The following is a 25042-nucleotide window of genomic DNA, read 5'->3' on the forward strand; positions in this document are numbered from 1 at the left end:
AACGAGCCTGCACTGGCAGCCCGGTTTCTGGAGGGGTTGTGCTCAGAGGTTAAAGACGAGATATATGCGCGTGAAGTCCCCGCTGATTTCGATCAGTTGGTGGAATTGGCCATCAGATTGGAGAAGAGTGCTGAGCTGCGACGCCGTGTCCGAGGGCCGACCCCTTTGCCACCCTTTTCACCGCCTGCTCCCACTCCTGAGTCATTTGAGGCTGCTCAGATTCCCGAGCCTATGCAGGTTTCTGGGATACGGATCTCTCCAGCTGAGCGTCAGCGCCGCATCCTGCATCGGCTGTGCATGTACTGCGGAGGATCTGGTCATCTGGTAGCGGTCTGTCCGTTAAAAGGATGCGCTCGTCAGTAGCACGGGGAGTACTGACGGGTGCAGCTGCGAGGTCCCCTTCGGAAAGAACACACACCATTTTCCCGGTCACACTACACTGGTCTGGAGTCATGTTCTCGTGTCAAGCCTTTATCGATTCTGGCTGCGAAGGAAATTTCATGGACGAAGCATGGGCTTTGGAGCATAATATCCCTCTTCACTATCTTGACAAGCCTACTCCCCTGTTCGCTCTGGATGGTAGTCAGCTGCCATGTACCCATCTCGCCACCGTTCCGGTGAGTCTCACCATCTCTGGAAATCACCAAGAGACAATTTCATTTTTTATTTTTCGTTCCTCCATCTCCCCTATAGTTTTGGGTCACCCCTGGCTAGTCCAACATAACCCGCTGATTGACTGGGCAGAGGGGATTATCATGTCATGGAAACTGTCTTGTCATACCCATTGTCTTGTGTCCGCTGTTCCTTCTCTCTCTCCTGTTTCTGTGTTGTGTTGTGTGTTGTAATGGCAAGTCGTATGTGGAAAGCCACACACTCTGCCCACAGACATACCTCGGAGCTTTGACGCAACGGCGATTGGCAGAGCAGCGAGTAAGTTCTCTGTTACGACACAAAGCGGCAGTCTGCGTTTGACAGATTAAAAAAGCTTTTTACCACGGCCCCTATTTTGGTCACCCCTAACCCCGAACGACAATTTATCGTCGAGGTGGATGCCTCGGACGTGGCCGTTGGTGCCGTTCTTTCGCAGCGTTCTCCGCAGGACGAGAGGGTTCATCCTTGTGCATATTTCTCCCGTCGGCTTTCGCCTGCGGAGCGTAATTATGATATAGGAAATCGTGAGCTCCTTGCGGTTCGATTGGCTCTCGAGGAGTGGCGTCATTGGCTTGAGGGTACCTCAATTCCATTTGTTGTTTGGACAGACCACAAGAATTTAGAGTACATTCGGACGGCTAAGAGGCTTAACGCGCGTCAGGCTCGTTGGGCTTTATTTTTTGGGCGTTTTGATTTCTCTATCTCCTTCCGCCCCGGTGAAAAGAATACCAAGCCCGACGCTCTCTCTCGCCAATTCGGTACCTCGGACATCGCCGCCACTCCCGAGACCATTTTGCCTGATGGTTGCGTGGTTGGAGGTGCGGTCTGGGGAATAGAGAGACAGGTCAAATCAGCGTTGACTAATGTTACTGTTCCCCCCAATTGCCCCCGCAACATTCTCTTCGTCCCGGTCTCCATTCGTCCCGCAGTGCTACGGTGGGGCCACTCGTCTAAGTTAATGATTCACCCTGGGATTAGAGGTACGCTCGCAGCCATAAATCAGCGATTCTGGTGGCCCGCTCTCTCTCGAGACGTTCGTAAATTTATCTCTGCTTGTGCCATTTGCACCCAGACCAAGTCTAGTAATTCTCCTCCCGCGGGGCTACTCCGCCCACTTCCTATTCCGTCCCGACCTTGGTCTCACATTGCGATTGATTTTGTGACGGGCCTTCCTTCATCGGCCGAGAATACTGTCATTTTGACTATTGTTGACCGATTTTCTAAGGCCGCTCACTTTGTTCCGCTCTCTAAATTGCCCGCCGCGAAGGAGACGGCCCAATTGATGATCGAACATGTTTTTCGTTTACATGGTCTCCCCACTGATATTGTTTCCGATAGGGGTCCCCAATTTGCATCTATGTTCTGGAAGGAGTTCTGTCGCCAGATTGGTGCCACGGCCAGTTTGTCATCTGGCTTTCACCCCCAGACTAATGGGCAGGCCGAGCGCACCAATCAGATTTTAGGACGTATGCTCCATACCTTGGCCTTCCATAATCCCGCTTCGTGGTGTGAACAATTGCCATGGGTGGAATACGCACACAACTCCCTTCCTTCTTCGGCCACAGGTTTCTCCCCCTTTTTCAGTCTCGCCTGGGGTACCAACCGCCTCTCTTTTCTTCCCAGGAGTCAGAGGCCTCGGTACCCTCGGTCCAAGCTTTTGTTCGTCGCTGTCAGCGTACTTGGAGGACTGTCAGAGCCGCTTTGTGTCGTAACAGAGAACTTACTCGCTGCTCTGCCAATCGCCGTCGCGTCAAAGCTCCGAGGTATGTCTGTGGGCAGAGGGTGTGGCTTTCCACACGCGACTTGCCATTACAACACACCTCTCGTAAACTGGCTCCGCGTTTCATTGGTCCTTTTTGCATTTCCAAGATTCTTAGTCCTGTTGCTGTTAGACTCAAATTGCTCCCCAACTTACGACGCGTACACCCGTTTTTTCATGTGTCATGTATTAAACCAGTTATTCGCGCTCCCGCCCAGCCCTCCCGTTGTCCTGCCCTTGTTGAGGGGTCCCCCGTTTATAGGGTGAGGAGGTTGCTGGACGTGCGTCGCCGTGGGCGCGGTCATCAGTACCTGGTCGATTGGGAGGGTTATGGCCCCGAGGAGAGAAGCTGGGTCCCTGCCTGGGACATCCTGGACCGCTCGCTCATCGAGGACTTCCTCCACTCTCGCCAGTCCTCTACCTTTGGAGCGCCAGGGGGCGCTCCTCGGGGGAGGGGTACTGTCATGAATCAGGTTTAATTGCTCCTCATTTTCTCCTTTCTTCCTATCGTTTCTTTAGTTGATTTCACCTGCAGCTCTTTTCTTCTCAGCGCTCACGCTGATTGTCCACGCACCTGTTGCGTTTCTTCTCTGATTGTTTCCCCTTCTTTGCTCTGCTGCTAGCCGCGCTTCAGTGTCGGATTATTGTTTTCCCACGCTGGCGTTTGCTCCTCGCTTCCTTAACGAAACTTTTCTGATCTGTGATATTGTGTGTGCCACAGTCTTAGTCCCAGTCCCAGTCCCAGATGCCGTCTCTGGATTTCGCCATCCTGTTTCTGGTTCCCTCTGCCTGGTCTCTCCATCTGCCGGCCGTGGGTTTTCCTATCTCCAGCCTGAAGTTACCCTGGCCAGTGACGGCTCTGCGGCTCCCCTTGATTGTCATTTTGTCTGTTTATTTTCAATACCAGCTGCAAGTGTGTGTGTGTTCCGCACTTGGCAGACTGCCTGCGTTCTTATTATTGGAAGGACTATTAAAGCTGTGTTCATTCCACTCTCTCGCCTCTGGGTCCTGTATCCTCCTGACATATATATATATATATATATAGGATGAGAAAATAATCCATATTACATATAAAACAACACAAATATTACAAATTACAAGTCACTCGTATTTCTAAAGGAACACTGCCCAACAGCAACACCCGCAGGTAAAGTTACAGCAGGAGTCATGCCTCTCTTACCTCTCATAGAAAACCATAGAAAACCATTAGACCCCGGTGTGCCATGGGTTTTGTGGGGGGGTAATATATATATATATATATATATATAATCATGTCATTCTTTTGAATCTGGAATATGGTATAGAATAATTAAAATCATAATCATAATAATAATAATTTAGCGGGACAGATTTTTTATTTTTTTTTGAGATCAGTTGCGGGCCGGGTGGAGGTGGAAGGGGGAGGGGGGAGCCGTAAATGGCCCGCAGGCCGGCAGTTTGACAGGACTGATTTGAAGGGACACACAAAAACGGAGCATTTTTGCTCACCCTCAAAAAGTTACAAATTTAACTTGCTGTAAAAATGATCTGTAGGGTATTTTGAACTAAAATGTCACATACACACTCTGGGGACATCAGAGACTTATTTTACATCTTGTAAAAGTGGCATTAGGCTATATGATCCCTTTAAGAAGTCATAATTTTGAAAAAGTGAAATTGAATAAAATGAGAGAAAGTAGCAATTATTTATTGGTCTAAAAAAAAAGAAAAGAAAAAGAAAAAAAATGTTCAGTTTATTTTTTACTTTTTGCATTTGCATTGGTATGGTCTAAAAACTGTAAAGCATTACACAGACTGAGGTATTGTGGATCTCTAGGGCATGAACAAAGAAATATTGCAATAAAACATTTGCCTGTGCAAAATATTGTTTGAAATATGACTAAAAATGATATCAATGTCTTCGAATAAATAGGCCAGCTCATGTGATTTTCAATGAAACCTCCTAATTTTGAGAAAACAACTTTTATATTTCCACCATTTACAGTTTGGTCTGCATTATATTTTCAGTGAGGTTTGTCAGATTTAAAAAAAAAAAAAAAAAAATCACCACGATTACATACATTTGTTCATTATGTGCTCTTGAGGAGCCTAACAAAGACTATATAAACAAACGCATCATCATCAGAAGAGTAAGGGAGGGCCCAGAGTCTTTGTGATGCTTGTCTTTGGGTTCTTGCTGCTCTGCAGCATTAAAACAAAAGGGGAAACGACTAACTGTAGTATTATAGGGCAACCAGAGTACCCCCTGCTTTCCAAGGATGGAGACATTATCATCGGAGGAGCTTTTTCAATTCACAGCAAAATAAATTTGGAAATGCAATCATTTACAGAAAAACCTCATCGTCTATTGTGCACCAGGTTAGCGACTTCTACTTCTAGGCTTCTATTTTATTAATTTAACAATGTAAATATATATGTCCCATGTAATAGATTTTATTTTGAGAAACAAGACATTAGTTAATATTTCCAATAACCCTGCAATATATATATATATATATATATATATATATATATATATATATATATATATTTATTTTTTTATTTTTTTTTAAACTCTCTCTCTCTCTCTCTCTCTCCAAACAAATTAGCCTTAATTTGAGAGAATTCCGCTTTGCTCAGACCATGATCTTTGCCATTGAGGAAATTAACAGCAAACAGACGTTACTCCCAAACATTTCGATTGGATACCAAATATATGACAGCTGTGGTTCCACATTAGCCTCTATGAGGTCATCAGTGGCTCTGATAAATGGTCAGGAGTTGACAGCAGAACACACCTGCCCTGGAAAAACATCAGTTAAAGCTATTATTGGAGAATCTGAGTCTTCCTCAACCATTGTACTGTCCAGAGCAACAGGGCCCTTCAAGATTCCTGTGGTGAAATAAATATACATAAATGTGTCCTATTGTAAGATATATGTGGATAAAAATAAGTATGTTTTCCTGTTACTTTTATCTGTTTTCAGATTAGCCATTTTGCTACCTGTGCCTGCCTGAGCAACAGAAAGCAGTTTCCTTCTTTCTTCAGGACTATTCCCAGTGATTACTACCAGAGCAGAGCACTGGCCCAGCTAGTCAAACACTTTGGCTGGACATGGGTTGGAGCAGTGAGAAGTGATAATGAGTATGGAAACAATGGCATGGCAACCTTTGTAGAGGTAGCTGAGCGAGAAGGAGTATGCATTGAGTATTCAGAGGCCATATCAAGGACAAATTCCAAAGAGAAGACTGCTAAGGTTGTTGAAGTAATAAAAAGAGGCACTGCTAAAGTTCTTGTGGCATTTCTGGCACAGGGTGAAATGGATGTGTTACTGGAAGAAATTATCAGACAAAATGTAACTGGGCTACAGTGGGTAGGCAGTGAATCCTGGATAACAGCGAGATACTTAGCAACAGAGAGAGTTTCAAAAGTTCTTGGTGGAGCAGTTGGTTTTACAATTAGCAAGTCAAAAATCCCAGGCCTGAAAGAATTCCTGCTTAAGGTTCATCCATCTCAGAACCCTTCAAATGCTCTACTGAGGGAATTTTGGGAGATGACATTTGGATGCCGTCTCTCTTCAACAATCAGTTCTGAAGTTGAGTATGAAAAGTTTTGTGATGGATCTGAAAATCTGAGTAATGTGAGTAATGCATTCACGGATGTATCTGAGCTAAGGATTTCAAATAATGTATATAAGGCAGTCTACGCTATAGCTTATGCACTTCATAACACAATGGCTTGCAAAACCTCAAACAGTTCACCTGAAAATATAACATGTGGAAATAAGGATTTAATGGTTTCCAGCCAAGTAAGTAAATACGAGGAAACTGTGTGTGTATGTGTATATATATATATATATATATATATATATATATATATATATATATATATATATATATATATATATATATATTATTATTATTATTATTATTATTAACAACACATTTTAACAGAGTTTTAAAAATGGTAACAGGTACTGCATTCCCTCCAAAATGTGAATTTCACAATGACCTCAGGTCAGAAAGTATACTTTGACAAAAATGGAGACCCTACGGCAAGATATGAGCTAATAAACTGGCAGAAAAATGGAGCAGGGGAAACTAATTTTATCACTGTAGGACACTATGATGCCTCACTACCCAGTGAACAGCAGTTTGTCATGAATTCTATCAATATTATTTGGGAAGGAGACAGTTACCTGGTATGTACAAAATAACATTAGTATGTTGAGTGCCTTATATGTGTCAGTTATATAAGAAAAAACTCAAAAGAAGTAAAACAAAATAAGAATGTGCAATGTAATGTGCTCGGCAGAAACCAAGCTCAGTGTGCAGTGAGAGATGCCAGCTAGGTTTCAGACAAGCTGTGATCAAAGGGAGACCAGTGTGCTGCTTTGAATGTTTGCGGTGCCCTTCTGGAGAAATCAGCAACACTACTGGTAAGATGACGGTCACTTTGATACAAAGAGACATAAACACATTTAATATGCAAATAAATGAAAGACACATATATAAATGGATGTACATATTCACACAATGCCATATATACCAGATTATGCTGAATGTAAAAGGAAAACATTATAATGCTATGCTCTGTTTGTCTTTTTAGATTCTGCTGAATGCATCAAATGTCCTTTAGAGTACTGGTCAAACGAAAACCACAGTATGTGTGTTCTCAAGAAGGTGGAGTTCCTTTCATTCAAGGAAAACATGGGGATACTTTTGTCTGCATTCTCATTAACCGGGGTGTCTTTAACAATTGCAGTTGCACTGGTGTTTTACAACTTCATAGATACACCTCTTGTGAAGGCCAGCAATGCAGAGCTGAGCTTCCTGCTTCTCTTCTCATTGTCTCTGTGTTTTCTCTGTTCACTTACTTTTATTGGTAAACCTACTGAGTGGTCCTGTATGTTGCGTCACACAGCATTCGGGATCACTTTTGCCCTTTGTACGTCTTGTGTTCTGGCAAGGACAATAGCAGTGGTAATGGCCTTCAAGGCCACAGTGCCTGGATCAAGTGTCCCTCAGTGTTCATTGCCTTTACAAAGAATTAGCGTTTTCTGTTGTACTCTTTTTCAGGTAATAATATGTACCCTGTGGCTGGTATTAGACCCTCCAATGCCATATAAAAATATTACTCATTCATTAGATAAAATAATACTTGAATGTTATCTAGGCTCAGCTATAGGTTTCTGGGCTGTACTGGTTTATATAGGGTTGCTCTCTGTCCTATGTTTCATTTTGGCTTTTCTGGCTCAAAAGCTTCCAGATAACTTCAATGAAGCCAAATACATCACATTCAGTATGCTCATATTTTGTGCTGTTTGGATCACATTTATCCCAGCTTATGTCAGTTCTCCTGGAAAATTCACTGTGGCTGTGGAGATATTTGCCATCTTAGCTTCTAGTTTTGGTTTGTTATTTTGTATATTTACACCAAAGTGCTACATTATCTTACTCAAGCCAGAGCAAAACACAAGGAAACATATCATGGGCAAAACCCATAATAAATCACAATAAATGTATTATCCACTCTCAAAGCAATTTACACTAGAACCATGGAATTTAACTTTAAATACAAATGTAAGGTTACACTTTATTAATTCAAATAATAATAATAAAAAAAAACAACCTTCTAATATGAGACCTACCCCATAAAAAATAAATAAATAAATAAATAAATAAAATAAAAAGCATAGATCTGAACATACTGCACTTGGGGAACTATTTTTTCTGAAAACCGCAGCTTATGTACTTATCTGATTCACTATATTTTATGCATGAATTTATTAAATTATGAAATCCCATAGCAAGAGAATGTTTCATTACACTAAAATAAGAATATAATAATTTTCAAGTTGATCTCTTTTTATCAAAATGGTTTATTTAGAGAGAGTTAGGCCTACATCTGTAGTAGACACCATGTATTAGGAGACATAAAATAAACCAATTGCAATATCTAAGAAAACGATAAAAAAAGCCTTTTAAAAACCATTAACCTACAACAATCGTTATGAAATTTGAATAAATAAATAAATAAATATGACATACTAACAAGTCTACTAAGTGAAACAAACAAACACACAAATAAATTAAACCACAAGGAACAACTTTTTGGTGCCTAAAGCACTAGCACTGTACTATCAGTTGAAAAAGTAAAATACAAACACAATTATATAAATAAAAGTGTTACTAGTGTCTGTCTATTGAAGCATATTTGTAACAATGTATATGGATTTGCGATTACCTAATTTAGTGAAGTCAGTAAAGATAGGCCTTAAAGGTGGTTTGGGATTGGACCCACTGAAACAGAATCTAAGAGCACAGTTTCTTCTTTCAGTCTTCTTAAATGCTTACTTTTTGACAAAGATGGCAAACATGTAATCATGCAATAAATGAGTCCTAATGTTCCACACTCAGTTTAAATATATATAAATCAAAATTTGCTCAACACAACCTGAACCTGACGCAAGTCAAATTGTTGCTTAGAACCATTTTGAATATTGTCACCTTTACTGAGCAGTCTAAAATTAGCCCGAAGCTTACAGAACCGATGAACTTATGATCAAAATTTAGCTGGCGTAAATCCAACACTCAAGGCCATTCCAGGAAACATTAGTGATAATTAGTAAGATACAGTATAATATTAATTTCATGTTAGTTGAAACCAGGTAACATATGACTGATTGAGCTCTGAGAAAGTGTGTTTGATTGTACTTTAATTCCAAACACACACAATACCTCCAAGATATTCAATGGAGAGGAGTCCCTTGCAAATATAAGCTCACATTTCACAGATGTGTTTGATGTTAGTCTTATTTATATTGTCTACAAGGCAGCACACATCCTGTTGCTATAGAATGACTGATAACTTGTGAGAAGGGGAGGGTCCCCAACAAGAGAAAAGGAAAATCCAGCCTTGACAGGTGTGTTCTTTTGATCTTCTGTACTGTCATTTTCTGGAATTCCGAAGTGTTGTTCAAAAGCAGGGTTTGGCAACTATTCTCCCACTGTGTTGTCTACATAGACTCTTATTACAAAGTATGAACACTAGGGAGAGATATAGGACTAGAAAAGAGTGAGCATAAGAGTAGACAAGAATGTGTACATATGGAGAGAGTTCAGTCGGGAATAAAGAGTGATTAATCAAATCAAATCAGCTTTTATTGGACAAGTATGCATAACATACAAGGAATTTTTCACTGGTATCAATCGTTCCACATGTATATGTGCTGTATTGTAATACTTGCAGATACCAATATAAAATGCTTTACATACAACTACACAACAGCATAAAAATTATTAACAGATATTGCCCTTAATTACGATATTACACAAGAGAGGGAGAAAAAAAATGACATAAATATAAATCAGATAAGATTAAAAGTCTTTATGGCTACTGGAAAAAGCTATTCCGAAATCCGTTAGCCCTTGATTTAACTAAACTATAATGCCTTCCAGAAGGTAAAAGTCTGAAAAGCTTGTGTGCAGGAAGATGAGGGTTATAGACAATTTTCTCTACCTGTTTCATGACACATAACAAATGCAGATCCTGAAGGGAGGGTAAATCAGTCCCTATAATGCATTCAGCCATTCTGACCACATTCTGAAGCTTATACCTATCTTCTTGAGTGGTGGAACTGTACCGAACACTGAATGATGAGCACAGGACCGATTCAATTGTAGCCCTGTAAAATTTACACATGATTCCCCTTGACAGGTTGTACTTCCTTAATTGACGGAGGAAATACATCCTCTGTTGTGCTTAATGTGATTAATGAAGGAATTATTGTGCCAGTGTGTCTTTAATTGGTAATTAAAGTTAAACAATAGTACAACAAGTTGGCAACGAGGTTATCTGTATCTATATTACGTGACACTACACTGAATTCTCCATTCCCACACTTGTTTTTGCTGTAGTGTAAGGCATTACTAATCAATTTTCAGTTATATTTTACTTGACACGTGTTCAGTAACGCTTGCGTTACAACAAACTTTTAGCCCAAAATTTAATTGTTAAAAAAAAAAAAAAAAAAAACAGCCACGAGACCTTAAAGGATTAATTCACTTCTGAATTAAAATTTCCTGATGATTTACTCACCTTCATGTCATCCAAGATGTCCATGTCCTTCTCTCTTCAGTCGAAAAGAAATTAAGGTTTTTGATGAAAACATTCTAGGATTATTCTCCTTATAGTGCACTTCAATTTTGCCACAAACGGTTGAAGGTCAAAATTACAGTTTCAGTGTCACATCACAAGTGCTTCCACCAGACCTTCAAAAAGCTTACGCTGAATGTCCGTTCCGTAAGTTGAATAGAGAAGGTGTAGGACATTCAGCGTAAGCTTTTTGAAGAATACAGAATCACGGTCTGGAGGAAGCACTTGTGATGCGATCATTTGTGTCTATAAAGCATATACATTTTCATTTTTTTCGAAAATGACAGATCGTTTCACTAGATAAGACCCCTATTCCTCATCTGGGATCGTTTAAAGCCCCTTGAAGCTGCACTGAAAATGTAATTTTGACCTTCAACCGTTTGGGGCCAATTGAAGTCTACTGAAGGACATGGACATCTGGGATGACATGGGGGTGAGTAAATTATCAGGAATTTTTTATTAGACAGTGGACTTTAATGAATGAAAAATGCCGCAAGTAAGTTCTATTACCTGTTCGTGGTCAGTCAATAGCCGCGTGTGGTGTCCAAGTTTGTAAATAAAGACTAAATGACAGCTTCTGATATATTTGTGTAGCGATTTATTTCATTCATCTCCCTCTCACTGGTGTAACTTTGTATTGTGTGACATAGTCCAGTGAAGGCGTATTTAGGGTGGGTCTTACAGGAGGACCACAAGGCTACTGGCCTGACAATGGAAACGCGGCATGATTTTGGCCTCTGTGCTCACGCTGGCCAGTGGAAAAGTGGATAATGGGTAAAGAAGAAGACTGTACATTAGCGAGATGGGCGTATGCGCATTACTGAGTTTGTCAGATAATCACTTTACCTCTACCATACATTTAACAGACTTGGATCGTTTGTGATTCTGTCTGTCATCCTTTCTTGCATTGTCTAGAGCCTTGACTTTGCCAATTATAAGCTATATTGTTAGTAGCCTGGATAGCCCACAGTCATTATGCTGCATCATATCGCCCTCTACTGGATGTAAAATGCTCTGCAGTACATTTTGTCATTTTAGAATGTTAAGTTCTACTTTTGGTGAAAGTAACTCAAAAGTAATACAGGAGTAATGTGACGCATTACAATTCTGAGACAGTAATATTGTAAGGTAAAGAATTACTTTAAAATACAAGTAACAAGTAATGTATAATGTATTACAGTTTTGAAGTAACTTGCACATCACTGCAAATCATTAAGCATGTGTCTGATCCCCAGATTCATGAGAGACTGCTCCTAAGACCTAACCCCACATTGGTAGAAGCTATTGCAACTGCTACCCGAGTCGTGTCTGCATTAGAACAAACAAAGGCCATAGGAGAGCGGAGCATTCCTGTGGAAGCTATTTAAATTCAACAAAAGGCTCATCAGCGCAAACAACAAAAGAATCACGTCTACCGCAAAGACTACTCCAAAACCTCAAGCACCGTCTGTGCATGCACACTCATGTTTTTGTTGTGGTTCTAGTGGATACTTGGCTTATGCAAAGGAGTGCGAGCAATGTCTAAGAACTATAAAAAGAAAGGGCACTTTGTTTGACTCCAACACACACTTTTAGAGAAGTTGAGTTACCTGAGTACACTTTAATATCCAAGGATCCAGCACGCTAAATAAAATCCAGTGTGCTGTGGGCATCCAAACCCCAAAGTCCTTTGCAACAAGCGCGCAGCCGCTCACATGAAAGCCCTGCTTATGGTGACGATGGAGGAGAGGACTAAACAACTAAACGTCTGCTTACACTTTAGGTCTGTGATATTATGCTTATTTTATTTTTTATTTCGATTTTGGCTTCCAAGGATCAGAAAGAAGATACCTGAGGTAAAACTATTAAAAACTAGCCGCGTTTTGTCTAGCACACCTTCTATTCACAGCTGTGCGCGTTCATTCCTCCCTAAACCCAAACTTAACGTCAGAATCAGCACAGTCGGTGATTGTTGTAAAATCCAGTCTTTACTGTTGCTAAATTGCAGTAAATGTTTGATAATTATCAATGTTTTAAAACGTTGAAAGCACATTAAAACCGTGCAAGAGACGCTGTTCCTCGGGCTGAATTGTGTGCGCGCGCTCCAAAACGGATGGCAAATAGACAAACAAATTACACGTTGGGCTTCAGGTGCATGTCCAAACGATCAAATGCACACAAATATATGTTAAAATAACCGGATTGGTGCGTGTTTAGCTACTTAAACGCAGTTTCTATCGTAAGTGTACATGAACAGCTGGGAGAAAATCCGATGTGTGTTAATATCTATCGTCTTAAAGTGACAGCAGTCACCTTCTGATGATTGTGCCATCAGTGTTAATCAAACAAGAAAATGCAAAGAGAAAATCACTCACAGCTCTTCATCTGAATATAGTTAGCTTTAATAAGCATTAATCTATTAATTTATACTGTGAAAACCATGCAGTGTTATTTTACATTTGGTTACTTTACTTCAATTTCTTTTATAGGCTAGGCCTATATTACTTACCTGAACACATGAACAAATGAAAGCACTTTATTTCATTTGTATCTGTTACGTACGCTGGTGCAGAGATGAGGCTGATACGGATTTCCACAATACGAACAATACATTTATTAAACAGAAGGCAGAGATCACCAAACATACATCTTAACAAAACAGAGAACGGACAAGGAGTGAAGGGAGTGAGTGCAATATATGGGGAGTGCTGACAATAGAGTCCAGGTGCAGGTGATGAGTGACGATGATGAGCTGACGAGGGAAGTGAGTGCAGGTGATGAAACAGGAGGATTATGGGAAATGGAGTCCAGGGAAACAAGGGTTCTGTGACATTACCCCCCCCTCCCGGTAGGCGCGTCCTCGCGCCGTAGATGAAACAACCGGGAGGGGGGCGGGCGCCCTGGAGACCTCAAGCTGGTGCAGGGGGAGGAGCAAACTGGAGTGGAGGTCTCCAGGGCAGGTTCAAAAGCCATGGCGGGTCAGGGGCTGAAGGCAGCCATGGCGGGTCAGGGGCTGAAGGCAGCCATGGCGGGTCAGGGGCTGAAGGCAGCCATGGCGGGTCAGGGGCTGAAGGCAGCCATGGCGGGTCAGGGGCTGAAGGCAGCCATGGCGGGTCAGGGGCTGAAGGCAGCCATGGCGGGTCAGGGGCTGAAGGCAGCCATGGCGGGTCAGGGGCTGAAGGCAGCCATGGCGGGTCAGGGGCTGAAGGCAGCCATGGCGGGTCAGGGGCTGAAGGCAGCCATGGCGGGTCAGGGGCTGAAGGCAGCCATGGCGGGTCAGGGGCTGAAGGCAGCCATGGCGGGTCAGGGGCTGAAGGCAGCCATGGCGGGTCAGGGGCTGAAGGCAGCCATGGCGGGTCAGGGGCTGAAGGCAGCCATGGCGGGTCAGGGGCTGAAGGCAGCCATGGCGGGTCAGGGGCTGAAGGCAGCCATGGCGGGTCAGGGGCTGAAGGCAGCCATGGCGGGTCAGGGGCTGAAGGCAGACATGGCGGGTCAGGTGCAGCGGGCAGACATGGCGGGTCAGGTGCAGCGGGCAGACATGCAGCGGGCATACATGGCGGGTCAGGTGCAGCGGGCAGCCATGGCGGGTCAGGGGCAGCGGGCAGCCATGGCGGGTCAGGAGCCGAAGCCTTCGAGGCGTTGAGCCCAGGCGTCGCTGAAGGACTGGCGGGTGATGGCGGAACCGTAGGCTTCCGCCGACCGAAGCGCAGCCGGGGCTCCAGAAGGCCGCAGAGGAAGCTGGAGGACAGCCAACAAAACGAACACCGGGGGAGTGAGGAGGCCAACTGAATCCGAGGGACGGAGTGACGGAGCGGAGACGGAGGAGTGCAGTCCAGAGGGGAGGGCAGGCTGATGAATGACCAAGGTGTGAGTGGAGGCAGGATGGATACTGGTGAAGCTGGTGGACTGATGGGCAACGGTGGAGCAGAGGGAGGTTGGAGCCGGGGTGAAGGTAATCGCCCAGAGGTCCGAGGTGGAGATCTGGGCGAGGGGGCTTGAGGTGGAGGTGCAGTGAGTACATTAGTGGGAGGAGGCGGGAGAGGGAGGCAGGGAGGGAAAACAGTCTTTGAATAAGAGACTTTTAGAGCAAAGTTCATCATAATAAAGGGCTCGGTGGTGGCAGGAGCGACTGGCTCGGCGGCGGCTGGAGCGGCTGGCTCGGCGGCGGCTGGAGCGATTGGCTCGGCGGCGACTGGAGCGGCTGGCTCGGCGGCGGCTGGCTCGGCGGCGGCGGCGGCTGGAGCGGCAGGCTCGGCAGCGGCGGCCGGAGCGGCAGGCTCGGCAGCGGCGGCCGGAGCGGCAGGCTCGGCGGCGGCGGAGCGGCAGGCTCGGCGGCGGCGGCTGGAGCAGAGGGCTCGTTCATCCCCTCAAATACAATTAAAATCCCCACAGGCACTGGAGCTGGCTCTGTGGGGACTGGAGCGGGCTCTGGAGATACTGGAGCGGGCTCTGGAGACACTGGAGAGGGCTCTGGAGACACTGGAGCGGGCTCTGGAGACACTGGAGCGGGCTCTGGAGATACTGAAGCAGGCTTTGGAGACACTGGAGCGGGCTCTGGAGACACTGGAACGGGCTCTGGGGATACTGGAGCGGGCTCTGGAGAGACTGGAGCCGCTTTCTTCCTCCTCCTCCGCTTACTGGGCCCAGTAGAGGAATGTGGGTCCAGCATGGGGCAGGCAGGGAGTTCGCTGGAAGGGTATGCGGAGGAAGCCGGAGCTTGGCAGACTGGCCGGGCTGACCGTGTTTTTGGAAGGACTGGACGAGAGGAACACCCAACATTCTGAACCTCTTGGACTAAGAATTCGGAGCAATTTAAATACAAAACTAAATTTATAGCATCAGTTAAGGAAACATAATCGTTAGGTTCCATAAAGCGAATGGTGTTCTCATCCAGTCCATCCAAAAACAGGTCGATCAACTGAGCATCCGACCAATCTGTCGAATAAGCGAGCTCTACGAACTCCTCCGCATACCTCTCCAGCGAACGACCTACCTGCAGGAGCCCGATAAGGCGATCGCTGGCTGTCAGGGTGAGAGGCGTTGGAGGAGCTGGATCCAGGGAGCCGGTGAAAATCTCCATTTTTATTTCCTGTGGAAAATCCGGTCGGTATTGGTCCGTTCTTCTGTTACGTACGCTGGTGCAGAGATGAGGCTGATACGGATTTCCACAATACGAACAATACATTTATTAAACAGAAGGCAGAGATCACCAAACATACATCTTAACAAAACAGAGAACGGACGAGGAGTGAAGGGAGTGAGTGCAATATATGGGGAGTGCTGACAATAGAGTCCAGGTGCAGGTGATGAGTGACGATGATGAGCTGACGAGGGAAGTGAGTGCAGGTGATGAAACAGGAGGATTATGGGAAATGGAGTCCAGGGAAACAAGGGTTCTGTGACAGTATCTTTGTTTTATTGTATTTGTCAGTTTGTTTTACTTTGTTTCTTTGTTCATGTTCTTACTGTATATTATATAAAACACCAAAAATGCCAGACACCATATGTGACCTGATCCAGCAAAATGAGTCACAGTGACCCAAATTTCAAAATTGAGATTTTGGTATTAATGATATAAAGATGAGACAATAAGCTTTAAAATGATACCCTAGTCAAAGTCATACCTTGAATGGTTTTAAAGATATACCCATTTGAATGATGGTTGTCTGCCCTCTTTTTCAAATTGAAAACCTGAGAAAATCGCTTTTAAAGTTTTTTGCCCGTTTTTTTGTTGATATCTTTCAAAATCCATTGCATTAAAAGGGATAAACTATTTATTTTACAGCTTAATTTGACCAAAGACATTTTTATATATATAAATGCTAAACCAGGCTGAAGCTCAAATTATTTGAAAGTATTTATTTGAATTAACACTTTAAGACCTGAAGGCTTTTTTTTTTTTTCCTGAGCGACACACACAAAAGTAAAGACTCATAACTCCAAAACTGTAGCAAGGAGTCAAAAGGTAGGTATCATTTGATAGAAAACATTTAAAATTTTAAGAAAATATAAATTACATTACATTTGGACATTTTCTTGCTGAGAAACAGCTGATAAAAGACAAAAATATATATATATATTTTTTTAATTATTTTTCTTTTTTTTTATTTGACATGGAATAACTCAGGAACACAATAAGATCCCTAAAAAAATATTTTTTGGTGATGCTCTCCTATATGTGAGCTGCATCTGGTTCAAATTTCATGGTGATAGCATAAAGAATAGTTTGAAAAATTGTTGTTCATTTTTTCTGCAGCCAGGTGGCGCCAACGGGCGGTAAACTCCGGTTTAGAGGTGCTTCTCAGCACTCCTCAGGAGTTTTTCAAAATGGTTAGATGCCTTAAAAAGATGAGATTCTAAGCTTTAAAATGATATCTATTTTGTGTTATTCCACGTTGGAAAACGAACATGGATGGGTCCGGGAACATTGGATACACACTGCATCCCGGAGAGATGAGAGACATGTTTTTAGCCAAGTATGTTAAATCAATCCGTGAGTAATATCTTGTGATCAACGCAATATATTATATTGATTTTGGATTCATTTTAATCTTGAGAGTCTGCTTTAAATATTGATGTGCCATTTTTATGATCTGTGCATTTTTCATGAAGTTATGAGCACGTGAAATATACATACTTGTATTCAGTTAGCGGCTGTGCTGTTTTTGTTGTAAACGCATATTACTCAGACTCATTAGAGGGTGAAAACAACGCAACAGAAGCATGTTGGAGGCTTGATATGAAAGCTTAAAGTCTCTGGTTTTGTATGCAAAAAGATTTTTTGTGCTACCTATATGGATTCAATTTTTATTGTCTTTTAAAGAGAGACATGCAAATGAGAGTTTTATTTTATAAGGCGCGCTAGTCTGACAGGAGGATGGCTGGACCGATCGCGTGCCTGTCATTCGAAACGGGGCTTCCCATTGTTAAAAATCAGCATTTAGGTCAGTGTGTTTACATTTCTAAGCTTTTTGATTGGTTCTATACAACGTGTAACACCATATTTGTAGAGCAGAGATAATGACGTTTCAGGGGATACCGGGAAATGCTGCATAAGTGACGAGAGGAGTTGAGAAGTCAATTTCCAGCGAATTTAGTAAAACCATGTCAAATTTAATAGCCATTTAAATACCTTTACTCAATTATCTGGACTACGAAACTTTGGGAGATTATTTTTGAAAGTCTGTTCTTTGAAATTAGCTTAAAAAAAAAATAAAAATCAATATTTTCATTGTTTTTCCACATTATCGGCCCATATCTTAAAATAGAACGTTGCGACTTCCGACTCATTTCGCCAGATCGGGTCACATATAATATAAAGCAAAGTTAATTCAGCTCTTATACAGTATATATATATATATATATATATATATATATATATATATATATAAAAAAACAAAAAGTACCGATAAGAATACCGTTAAAGTACCGGATCGATAAGCAGTATCAGTAAGAGTAGTAATACCGTTAAAACCTTAACGATACCCATCCCTACCCTGGACAGCATGCCAAATACGCATTACTTTTCTCTATTTAATTATATGTTTATGTGAACTCGTGAAGTAAAGTGAAAACACAGGATGCAATTTTCCTAAAGAAAATGCTAAGTAATCATGATGATGTGCTCAATATACATTTTAAGTTGTTTACTTATATGTGTAACTAATGAACACTATTTTTTTGTAATAAAATAATGAAAAAAAAAAAAAAAAGAAATCAATACAATCAGCTGAAAATAAATCTTTTTTTAAAGTTACATACAAGCAAAAGACTGAAACAATATATTTTTAAAAAAGTATAATTCCAAACTGCTATAAGCAATATCATTTGGCTGAGGAGATATAAATTTTAACAAACTAAAATTACCATTCATGACCTCTAATGCAAACATTAGCTGTTAAAGACATAATTATAATTAACTAATTGGTACAGCAAACAAGTGTCTCTGGAATTGTTTTATATTTGATCATTTATAAATCAGTGTAGGCTATAATGGATTGTGAACATGCACATTGAAAAAGCAAATGTATGGCTTATAAGTAATTATTTTTTTCTCTCTTTGTTATCTCTTTGTGAGCATCACATAGGTAGAGTAGTCTGTGTGTGTGTGTGGGGGGGGGCAATATATATATATATATATATATATATATATATATATATATATATATATATATATATATATATATATATATTATTATTATTATTATTATTTTTCAAGCTATACATTTCTCTATGTTTTCTTCATGTTAAGGTTAAGGAGGTCTGGGATTGGACCAAAGCAAAGTAAAACAAAGCTTATTGTGTTGTTTTTCTGTCAGTCATCTTAATTGCTTGTATTATTGGCCAGAGATGGTAAACATGCATAATGTAAGCCTAATGTTGGGCTCAGACAATATATACATAAAACAATGATTTACTCAACACACATCCTCAACTTCAAAAAGGCATTGACCTATTGCAGAGTCATGGTGTTGGTTGCAACCACTTTAATGATTATCACCTGTACTGTGAGTGCTGCACAACCTAAATGTAAAGCTTATGGGACAGATGAACTCCTTCATTTCTCAAAAGAAGGTAACGTCTCTATTGGGGGCATTTTTTCATTCCACCAAAATCCAGTTGATGTAAATCCAACGCTCACAACCAATCCAGGAAACATCCGGTGTAATGGGTAAGATAATGACAATATTAATTTCATATTACTCAAAAAGAAAGGCTTGTTTACAAAGATTTGTAATTTAATATAATGACAGAGTAACAACTAATGTAATGGATGACTTCACTGAAGAAAACAAAGCTATCTTCCATTTTCAGTCTTGATCCTGGAGAGCTGCAGTATGCAATGACAATGCTTTTTGCCATTGAGGAAATAAACAACAGCCCAGATCTTCTTCCTGGCTTTGTGCTAGGCTACCGTGTCTATGGCTCTTGCCCAAGTATCCCTCTCTCTATGGGAGCATCGTTAGCTCTGATCAATGGACAAATGGAAGCAGAAGAGAGCTGCGTAAGTCCCTCTACTGTGCAAGCTGTCATTGGAGAAACTACATCAACATCCACAATAGACATTGCAAGGACCATGGGTCCATTTAAGATCCCTGTGGTAAGTGATTAAATAAATGTGTGGTTGTGTGTGTGTGTGTGTGTGTGTGTGTGTGTGTGTGTGTGTGTGTGTGTGTGTATATATATATATATATATACATACACAATTTGTTTAAATTAGTGTTTTATTTATTATTCTGTTATAATGATGTAATTGTTATTCTTGGTCTCCAGGATAAAATTATGTGAATGTTTATCCATGTTTAAACATCACAAACTGTCTTTTTACAAGAATTAATTCATTTAAGCATTTACATGTGCAAAAAGCACAGTTTTGGGTCTACTGCTCATCTAGTCTCAGACAGTAATCCTTCTATTATAGTTTTAACGAAAGAGCCTAATAATTTGAATGCCATTTATAAACCTTTTTTGTGTCGTTTCAGCTAAGCCATTCAGCAACTTGTGCATGTCTTAGTAACAGACAACAGTATCCATCCTTCTTCAGGACCATTCCCAGTGATTACTACCAGAGCAGAGCACTGGCTAAACTAGTCAAGTATTTTGGCTGGACCTGGGTTGGGGCTGTGAGAAGCAGGGGAGATTACGGCAACAATGGAATGGCCACTTTTTTAGAAGCAGCAGAGAAAGAAGGCATTTGTGTTGAATACTCCATGGCCATTTACAGAACTGATTCAAGAGAGAAGTTTTTGGAAGTCACAAACGTAATTAAAAAATCAACATCTAAAGTCATAGTAGCTTTTGCAGATGGCAATGATTTGGACATCCTCATAAAAGAGCTTTACTACCAAAATATAACTGGCTATCAGTGGGTTGGAAGTGAGGGCTGGATTACTTACAGATATGTAGCAACCCCAATGAACTATGCTGTTGTAGGGGGAGCAATAGGCTTTGCTGTGCCAAATGCATACATTCCTGGATTGAGGGAGTTTATTGTGAGTAGCCGTCCCTCCTTGAGGTTAGGTAACACAGGACTGGTTGAGCTGTGGGAAAGCATGTTTGACTGCATTTTAAATCCAAACACACACAATGTCTCTAAGATATGCAATGGAGAGGAGTCCCTAGCTAATACAAACACACGTTTCACAGATGTATCTGATGCTAGTCTTCTAAACAATGTCTACAAGGCAGTGTATGCTGTCGCTCATGCAATAGAAGCACTGCTGACTTGTGAGAAAGGGAAGGGGCCATTCCCCAACAAGACATGTGCAGAGAATGGGAAAATACAGCCTTGGCAGGTGTGTTCTTTTGAATTTCTGCTCTGTAATTTTCTGTAATTCAAAACATCAGTTCTTATTATTAAGCCACCATTCTTTGCAGGTGTTGCATTATCTCACTCAAGTGAACTTTACAACCAAAAATGGAGAGAACGTTTATTTTGATGATCGTGGTGACCCAGTTGCACGTTATACACTGGTTAACTGGCAGATGAACTATGAAGGAATAATAACATTTGAGTCAATTGGCTTGTATGATGCATCCAAGCCAGAGGGACAACAGATTCAAATGAAAGATGACATTGATGCAATCTGGGCAGGAAACCAGAAAAAGGTAAATAATAATAATAATAATAATAATAATCAGTCATAAGCTTTATGTTAAATAGATTAGTGCACAGTGATTTTATGTAGTGCAGACTACGATGATGTACATTTTTGCTTGTGTGTGTATGTTTTAGGTCCCTCTGTCTGTGTGTAGTGAGACCTGTCTTGCAGGCACTCGGAGGGCCTTCATGAAAGGAAAACCCATCTGCTGCTTTGACTGCATCGACTGTGCAGATGGAGAGTTCAGCAACACCACAAGTGAGATAAACAAGCCTCTCTCATTAACAGTGATACTCGTCATGTTTCTGTGTGGTCAACCCAATGTCTGCATGGTTTTGCATTGTCTTGAAATGATGTTGTTTTCTCTCTTTAATTTGTCTATGCTTTCAGATGCAGTAACATGCGTTACATGCCCTCTTGAGTACAAATCAAATGGGAACAGAACACGATGTGAACTCAAAAACATTGAATTCTTAACATTTAAAGAAGTAATGGGTAATATACTTGTGACATTCTCTTTGTGTGGTGGATTTCTCACAATCACAATTGGGTTGATTTTCTTCTACCACAGACATACACCAATAGTAAGAGCTAACAACTCAGAGCTGAGCTTTTTGCTGCTCTTCTCACTCACTTTGTGTTTTCTCTGTTCACTTACTTTCATTGGTCGGCCCACTGAGTGGTCCTGTATGTTGCGTCACACAGTGTTTGGGATCACTTTTGTCCTCTGTATCTCCTGTGTTCTGGGGAAAACAATTGTTGTGTTAATGGCCTTCAAGGCTACACTTCCAGGAAGTAATGTCATGAAATGGTTTGGGCCTCCTCAACAGAGACTGAGTGTTTTTGCCTTTACTCTTATACAAGTACTTATTTGTGTTCTTTGGTTAACAATGTCACCCCCATTTCCCTACAAAAACATGAGTAAGTACAATGACAAAATCATACTTGAGTGTGATTCAGGTTCAGCAGTTGGTTTCTGGGCTGTGCTGGGTTATATTGGCCTATTGGCTGTCTTGTGCTTCATTCTGGCTTTTCTTGCTCGCAAGCTGCCTGACAATTTCAATGAAGCCAAATTCATTACATTCAGTATGCTTATATTCTGTGCTGTATGGATCACTTTTATCCCAGCTTATGTTAGTTCTCCTGGAAAATTCACTGTAGCTGTGGAGATATTTGCTATTTTAGCGTCAAGTTATGGGATGTTGTTTTGTATATTCATTCCTAAGTGCTACATAATTTTACTAAAACCTGACATGAACTCTAAAAAACTTTTAATGGGTAAAGCTTCTTCAAAGGTTCACTGATAAAACTGGCTATTTATTATTATATATTGACATAGTAAAAATGTCATGCATTCTCCATTCAAAGTGAAACTTCAATGCTGCGTCATGCCGTTGACGCTATGGGAATTTTAATACCAATGTCACCATGCCCCGGGTAACAGAACCTGCCCAAAAGGCTGTGTATAAGCACAGAAGATTGTTAAGTGCAGACTGGACTTGGGTCAACCCTCAAGGACTCGAGATCCTGAGTCAAATCTGTGTCCAACCGGTTCAACCAGGTGAATGTGTGCGTAGAGGACCAGCCTGATGCAGCACAAACATCTTGTAAATGTGCACCCCTCTTTTCCCATTCCACGTGCCTCATAGGAGAGGGTGATAGCATTTCCATCCAATACAAGATACATTGCTCATTAACCACAATATCGTTAGTGACTACATTATTATAAGTTGCTTAGCGACTGCATGATTATTCTCTCTATTGTGACCACCAAAGCAAACAATGCCACTAGAAGGAGGTGAACTCAATTTTGGCAAACCCTTGCTAGAACTATATCCCCCAGAATGTAGAATGCTCTCAGAGAAAGTAACTTTTCTTCTACCCAGAGCAGCCCACCCTGGTGATTGATGTAAGAGATTACTGTGGTGTTGTCTGTATGAACAAACACATGCTAGCCCCTCAGCTGTGGAAGGAAGTGTTTCAGAGCTAGAAAATCTGCCCTCACCTTGTGGCAGTTTTTGTGCCTAGGAGAGTTGAGGGTCCCCCCAAAAGACCGTGGGCTGGTCAGTCATCGAGAACCGCTCCCTAGCCTGTGAAAGAGGTGTCCATCGTGAAAGACTTGCGACAACAACAGGCCCTATAGTGCCAGGGCCCTGTTGAGGTACCCTGGCTTGTTCCAAAGTTGAAGCACAAGTAGCATGCGAAGCATGACTCTTATGACTCAAAGTAACAGAACGGGAAAGTAACAGCCTCTGAATTTCTAAAACAAAAAGCTTCTGATCTAGCTTGATGTTTCTTTCAGTGGTTAGGATCAAAACCACATGTGCAGGAGACAGTGCCTGCATTGTGGTTGAGTCCCACACTAAGAAAAGTGGTTCTTGGAGTTTAATCATAGTCCCAGATGCTTCATGTGAGCGAGCACAACATTTCAATGCTGTGGCTCTAACTCCTCCGACTGAGCTAGTATCACCCAATCATCTTTATGATTCAGTACATGGATGCTCTGGAGTTGCAGAGGAGCCAGAGCAGCATTCATGCACTTGGTGAATGTGCCTGTCAGAATCTTAATGTGAATCCTTTAGATCTATCAACACAAACTTTTCCTCAGATTGGACTTGTGACACTATGAGTTTGAGGCTAAGCATCTTAAACCTGTATGTCCGAAGAGTACGGTTCAGACCCCCAGATCTAAAATCAGACACATAGCGTCAACGCCATGACTCAGCAATGTTCCATTTCGAAGGGGAACACGTTAAACAGAATGCAAAGCTGCAGTAATTCAGTTATAAAATAACTAAAATGCTTGAATGTAATTTTGAATGTTTTTTTTTTTTTTTCTTTCTCTAGCTAGCTTATTAAGGCAAAAGTACTGTATGCTTTATTTATCTGCTTACTACTAAGTGTCATGCACAATGAACCACATTAATAATACACAAGCAGCATGGTTTGTGTGTGTGTGTGTGTGTGTGTGTGTGTGTGTAAAACACTCATAAAGCTGATCTGAAATACGTTTTTGTATTCATAATATTGTTTTCAAAATGTTAGAGAATAAATAAATAAATAAATACACACCTGCTCCTGACCACAAAACATCTGAATGTTATCTATTCTTTAGGCAAACTGATGACAATGCATTTTGGTAATAATATGTTGGTAATAGTATCTGTTATAATAATATATAATAACAACTTTGATTAGTTTAATTAGTTTAAAAAAAAAACAAAAAAACATTTGTGTAGTCTGATTTCCTTTTTTATTATAGATGAACTATTCTATTCTGAACACCAATAAAATTTGTCTGCAAGCTTTTGCATATGCCATAATGCCAGTATATTTTACATGTCTGTATGTATCAGATCTGAGGTTTATAAAGAATTTTCAGGGATGGCCCTTTTTTGCGCAAAACACTTTATTCGATTTTACTCATGTTTACGTAAGTTTTACGAATATGCCAAATATCATTTAGGCCCAATACGCATAACATATATTTTGTCATCAGAATGGTCGAAAAGGTCTAAAGATATCGGTAACACTTTAGAACACTGTTCCATCTTTAATGAATAACTTCACAGGAACAAATGAGTAACATAATATTAATACTCTAGTAACTACTATTAACTAACAATAATCTCTGATTAACGGATAAGTAAATAATGGTGCTTAGTCGAATGTGGTAGTTCACTGATAGCTAATCAGTAACTACTATTTTTCAGGACTACTAAGAACTACTATATACAGGTTCATAATTAATATAAATAAAGTGTAATGTATAATTAATAGTAAAGATAATGGTAACACACTAGTAATGACTCAAATATTACCAAATCCTTCAGAAGGAATTACTAATTATTTGGATCAGTATTCTAAAGTGAAAAGCATGATAGCTCCCTAGTAATGACTGAAGTTATTATAAGC

The 25042-nt window shown here is 41.1% G+C and overlaps 2 protein-coding genes across 2 annotated transcripts; both read left to right on the forward strand.

The window, feature by feature from the left end:
• The first annotated feature begins 4280 nt into the window (after positions 1-4280).
• On the forward strand, positions 4281-10431 carry LOC125255809 (extracellular calcium-sensing receptor-like). The gene is made up of 6 exons (XM_048171309.1): positions 4281-4768; positions 4999-5287; positions 5377-6198; positions 6364-6591; positions 6705-6828; positions 6999-10431. Exons 1-6 carry the CDS (start codon positions 4566-4568, stop codon positions 7907-7909), a joined length of 2577 nt encoding a protein of 858 aa, XP_048027266.1. The 5' UTR covers positions 4281-4565; the 3' UTR covers positions 7910-10431.
• An 8535-nt stretch (positions 10432-18966) lies between these two features.
• On the forward strand, positions 18967-24217 carry LOC125255810 (extracellular calcium-sensing receptor-like). Its single transcript, XM_048171311.1, has 6 exons — positions 18967-19197; positions 19341-19626; positions 20009-20821; positions 20904-21134; positions 21262-21385; positions 21518-24217. Exons 1-6 carry the CDS (start codon positions 18992-18994, stop codon positions 22429-22431), a joined length of 2574 nt encoding a protein of 857 aa, XP_048027268.1. The 5' UTR covers positions 18967-18991; the 3' UTR covers positions 22432-24217.
• The last annotated feature ends 825 nt before the right edge of the window (positions 24218-25042 follow it).

Source organism: Megalobrama amblycephala, linkage group LG20 (genome assembly GCF_018812025.1).
Source record: "Megalobrama amblycephala isolate DHTTF-2021 linkage group LG20, ASM1881202v1, whole genome shotgun sequence".
In the NCBI taxonomy this organism is placed as follows: Eukaryota; Metazoa; Chordata; class Actinopteri; order Cypriniformes; family Xenocyprididae; genus Megalobrama; species Megalobrama amblycephala.

Bases quoted from the DNA above. Each gene is read 5' to 3' on its own strand.
- LOC125255809 (XM_048171309.1), top strand. From the start codon at position 4,566: ATGCTTGTCTTTGGGTTCTTGCTGCTCTGCAGCATTAAAACAAAAGGG. The intron at 4,769-4,998 runs GTTAGCGACTTC...CAAACAAATTAG, and splicing joins CATCGTCTATTGTGCACCAG to CCTTAATTTGAGAGAATTCC. The intron at 6,199-6,363 runs GTAAGTAAATAC...AAATGGTAACAG, and splicing joins ATTTAATGGTTTCCAGCCAA to GTACTGCATTCCCTCCAAAA.
- LOC125255810 (XM_048171311.1), top strand. From the start codon at position 18,992: ATGGTGTTGGTTGCAACCACTTTAATGATTATCACCTGTACTGTGAGT. The intron at 19,198-19,340 runs GTAAGATAATGA...TTCCATTTTCAG, and splicing joins GGAAACATCCGGTGTAATGG to TCTTGATCCTGGAGAGCTGC. The intron at 19,627-20,008 runs GTAAGTGATTAA...GTGTCGTTTCAG, and splicing joins GTCCATTTAAGATCCCTGTG to CTAAGCCATTCAGCAACTTG.